Raw genomic sequence first — 5,198 nt, forward strand, 5'->3', positions numbered from 1 at the left:
ATATATATATATATATATATATATATATATATATATACATACATACATACATACATACATACATACATACATACATACATATATACACACATACACACACATAAATTATAGTTAAATTGGCCTTGCTGACAAAAAAAAGTCCAATGATTAGGGATTGTGCAGTTTCTTAATGGTATAAAAAATAATTTCCTTACTTTTCCTGTATTCTTACTTTTCTTTAATGAAAAATAATTAAACTTGGGGGTTTGAAGACGAGTTTTGTGGTTGCGGTAAATAGGGCAAAGGCTTACAGAAAAAAAACAACAAGGCAATATAAAAAAAACTTGAACAATTTTCTGGCAAAACACCATCGTCCTCTCGCAAACTACCACTATAATTTTATTGTTTGGTTAAATCTATTCTATAAATCATCCAATAAGTAGATAACAGGGCATTTAAGAGACTAACTGCCCAAAATGAAGAGTTTCATTAAATAATTATACAAATTGTTCAACATGAAGATTTTATCATGCAGCAAATGAAAGGCATTTGTCCCCAGGGTGTTCTTATATGGATATCTCCAGGAATCTTCTCTCAGAGAAGATCTTATCCTGGAGAATTCAGCTGATCTACCAACCCATGTTTACCTAATTAGCAATGTAATTAACACTCCCTTGGTGACATCCAAACAAAAAAACTGTTGTAATGGGACATTAGCTGTGGACATATCGAATATTTTTGCCACACTGAATAAATCTTTGTGTGCGATCCAGAACCCCATTGGAGTAGCATTGTTCTGTATCATTACCCCCCTGGGGCCTTCACTGTATGGAGTAGCATTTGACTATCAATAGTAGGGTTAGGGGGTAATGTTTTTATTCTAATGCGCTACCATGAAAACCCAGAATAGCCATTTGAGACAAAGGGATACTTATAACATACTGTATATATAGAAATTAATAAAACACATATTTAAACATCTAAATTATTGGACCATCCTTATTAATATGAACAAGTTCAATAGACAGCCACATTGAATTAATATAACAATAAATATAATACAGAATTACTTTGCAAATTATATTTTTATATCACAATAATTACAATCAATATAGGTTTTAACCAGTAATCGTGTGTTACAGTGATACTGTAGAACTTTTTTTGTTTTTTGGTAGTCCATATCCATCAATTTATAAGCCACAAAACAGTGCTGTTATTAACTTGTCTGTTTGTTTATTATAAAATTAACATTACTGCCTCATTCTTAGCTTTTGTGTTTCACCACACCTCAAACCCTTGTTAAAATCTCCACCCCCAATTTAAGAGGGTGGTATGTGTTGGGGACTTGTAAGGGGGAGGTGTTGCATGATGTGGGTGTGGAGTGCTTGGACAATTGATTTAATTAGTCCATAGTCTGGAGTGAGAGGTTTAAATCAAACATTGGTCTCAACTCAGTCATTATGTGTCTTGGATGAAGGATATCATAAAGCTGAACACCAACGAGGACTTTCTAGTGTGTTAACTTTAATTTGGATCTTCCTTGACCAATTCTGATGCCTTCTTGCAGATTCTTCTGAGAAACCTTATTGCCAACCCGAACCTTTCCTTCTAAACAAAGGGAGCTCTAAAGAGGGGTAACCCCCTTAAACTCAAGTACAATCCAACCAACAAGAATTCTGCTCTCTGAAATGATGTCCTACATTAAACAACCCCATTATGCAGTCAATGGACTGACCCTTTCCGGGACTGGCATGGACCTCCTGCATTCAGCTGTGGGGTACCCAAGTAAGTATAATTTTATTCACTTTATGTTTTTTTTTTGTGTGTGAATTTTTAAAAAAACTTTGGAGTTAAGTACAGTAAAAAGATAATATCCAAACCAGCTGTTATAGATTTTAAAAAAGAAAAGTGCTGTAAAGCATACATTTAAGTTCACTTGGTGTTCCTTGTAGCAAATAATGCATGTAAATAAAATGTATAGAGAAACATGTATATTTTACATTAATTTAAATGTTATGTATTTATCTCAACAAGTATTTAATTTTATTGTTTATATAATCAGCCACTGATTATTTTTTGATTGCTTTTGATTTTGTTATTATTTGACATACACACACACACATATACATATATATATATATATATATATATATATATATATATATATATATATATATATATATATATATATATATATATATATATATATATATATATATATATATATACATACATACACATTAAAAATTTAGATTTAGTTGGAATCTAAGTAAAGTTCAAAATATATAAGAAACTTCAAGAATTTACTGCGTATGGTAAAGGAGATGGGAGAATATATATAAAAAGCAATTCAAGTTTTTATGATTGTGAAACTAGGCCTAGCATATTATATATTTATGTTAGCAATGGAGTTACATTTGAAATTAAAATTAAAAAAGGAAAATACTTTTATTCATGTAATATTACATGAAGTATTTCTTAGCAGAGGATTTGAATACAGTTGAGATTGGGGGATACTATGTACTTTTTACAGGACTAATATAATGTGAAATAATTTATATACAATACATTTAGTTACATATAGAGTCAATTTTTTATGTAAGAATAAATTACATTTATATATATATATATATATATATATATAAATGTAAAAACAAATTAAGGCATTGACAAGTAAAAAAAAATTCAAATATATTCTTTATTTTGCAAATGTGGCAAGATATAATTAATTTCTATAGACTTCAGGGAGGGAAGGAGGGGGTAAACCTTTATGAATGTTAATATGGTGAGTAAACTATGATAAATTAGCTTCAATATATATTTTAGGAACTTAAATTTGTGTATATAGTTTTAATAAATAAATAAATATATATATATATATATATATATATATATATATATATATATATATATTATAGGGACCACACATAACCAGTTTTTAAGTATCTGAAGTGACAAACATTGAGATCAAAGTTAAATAAAGATAGTTATTTATCTACAGTTTAAGACAGTATGTAGTTAATTAATATAAAAGCTACACAGAACATAATACAATTTAATATCAAAGAGCATATAAATATAGGAGAAAACAGGGATCCAAAATAAAAGAAACAATTGGTAAAGGTACTTTTCAAATAGTATATTTATGTAGTATAATTAGATAGTTTTGTTGTTTCCCTATTTTATGCTCACACTCTCTCTCCTCAATCTCCCCTCCAGCCACCCCTAGGAAGCAGAGAAGAGAAAGGACTACCTTCACCAGAGCCCAGTTGGACATTTTGGAAGCTCTCTTTGCAAAAACCCGCTACCCAGATATCTTCATGAGGGAAGAAGTGGCTCTTAAAATTAATTTGCCAGAGTCACGTGTGCAGGTGAGAAATTTCCCTTGAATAATTTAATAGAAAGTGCCCCTAATTAATCAAATACTTATTATATTAAGATAGCTGATGAAGGACACATACTCATTAAACTGTGCTACGTTTATCTTAATATCAACGTTAAAAGATAAAGCTACCAGCCAATATGAGTATTTAGAGTCACTAAATAATAGAGCAGTATTAATCAGTTAACATTTTCAATTATTTTAATTATATAAGCTCGGAAAATCAATTATTATTGACTACAGTCTTAATTTTTCCATATCATATAAATTTAAATATTATTTTACATGAAATGTGGTTAGTAAAAGAAATAATATATATATATATATATATATATATATATATATATATATATATATATATATATATATATATATATATTCTTGGCCTACCCAATAACCCAATGTAGACATTTTCTTTAACTTAAAACGACATTTCAATTTTATACATTCTTGGGAAACAGTCATAACTCAACAAGCAGTTATTTGTATAATATAAGCCTTTCTCAAGATCTGATCACCTTAATTAAAGTGATGTAGGCCAGTGTTGTTCAATTACAGTCATCAAGTACCCCTAAGAGATTAACATATCTAGTTTAATTTTTTTTCTTTGTGTAAGGAAAATATGAATTGGTCTAAAGTAAAAAAAAAAGAAGCTGTGGTTACATAGTGGTGTTTTCTTGGCTACTTACTTATTTGGAAATAGGGGCATTAGGAGTGATTATATGATAGTTTATTATCTTTTTAAAATATAATTGAAAATTGTTGCATCAATTTTAAAGGTAGGACATAATATACATATGCCAGCTGATTGGTAACCCAATTTTTCTACCATCTCCATTAATTTCAGGTTTGGTTCAAGAACAGAAGGGCTAAATGCCGTCAGCAGCAACAACAGAGCAGTGGACAGGCCAAGCCTCGTCCGGCAAAAAAGAAGACATCACCAGCCAGAGAGACCAATTCAGAAGCCAGCACTAATGGGCAGTACAGTCCTCCGCCTCCTGGTACAGCAGTGACCCCCAGCTCAACAGCAAGTGCCACTGTGTCTATATGGAGCCCAGCCTCCATCTCCCCCATCCCAGATCCCCTTACTGGGGCTACAACTCCTTGCATGCAGAGATCAGCTGGATATCCCATGACATACAGCCAGGCCCCTGCATACACTCAGAGCTATGGAGGGTCTTCTTCATACTTCACAGGGCTGGACTGTAGTTCCTATTTATCTCCAATGCACCCTCAGCTCTCAGCCTCTGGAGCCACATTAAGTCCAATTGCCACTTCTACCATGGGAAGTCACCTAAGCCAATCTCCTGCATCTCTGTCTGCTCAGGGGTATGGAGCATCCAGCCTTGGTTTCACCTCTGTGGATTGCCTAGACTACAAAGACCAAACTTCCTCCTGGAAGCTAAATTTCAATGCCACTGACTGCTTAGATTATAAGGACCAAAGTTCATGGAAATTCCAGGTCTTGTAAACAAAGCAGAATGCCCACCTTAATTGTTGTCATCTTCAGCTCTGCTCTTTTAGAAGAGCCATCATCCATGGCATGCATGATATTATGTGGGAAGTTACAGAAACACCTACCTTATTAATAATTTATAACTTGAGGGTATTCTCCTTAGAAGGAACTGCCAGTAAAATCCAAAGATTTTGAGAAGCCTAGGAATGGAAACTTTTTTGTTCTACTTCTTTGTTTTTAGGGTACATATTTTTTATTGCTTTATATTGAAGGTTGTTGCCCATAAATCTGAAGAAGTTAGAGGGATGATAAAGGTGGTATTCTGGCAAACTTGCAGGTGATCTGCTTAAAGCACTTTGAACAAGGAACACCACAAGTATC

At 32.1% G+C, this 5,198-nt stretch overlaps 1 protein-coding gene across 2 annotated transcripts; it reads left to right on the forward strand.

Moving 5' to 3' along the window:
* The first annotated feature begins 1,667 nt into the window (after positions 1-1,667).
* On the forward strand, positions 1,668-4,832 carry LOC128636022 (homeobox protein otx5). 2 transcript variants are annotated; one of them, XM_053689094.1, is made up of 3 exons: positions 1,668-1,771; positions 3,182-3,350; positions 4,209-4,832. In XM_053689094.1, the coding sequence occupies exons 1-3, from the start codon at positions 1,668-1,670 to the stop codon at positions 4,830-4,832; spliced, it is 897 nt and encodes a 298-aa protein (XP_053545069.1). The 2 variants fall into 2 exon arrangements, with proteins under 2 accessions (XP_053545069.1, XP_053545070.1); XM_053689095.1 differs by having other exon boundaries at positions 1,668-1,764; positions 3,199-3,350.
* Positions 4,833-5,198: the final 366 nt, after the last annotated feature.

This window comes from Bombina bombina, chromosome 7 (genome assembly GCF_027579735.1).
Source record: "Bombina bombina isolate aBomBom1 chromosome 7, aBomBom1.pri, whole genome shotgun sequence".
Lineage (NCBI taxonomy): Eukaryota > Metazoa > Chordata > Amphibia > Anura > Bombinatoridae > Bombina > Bombina bombina.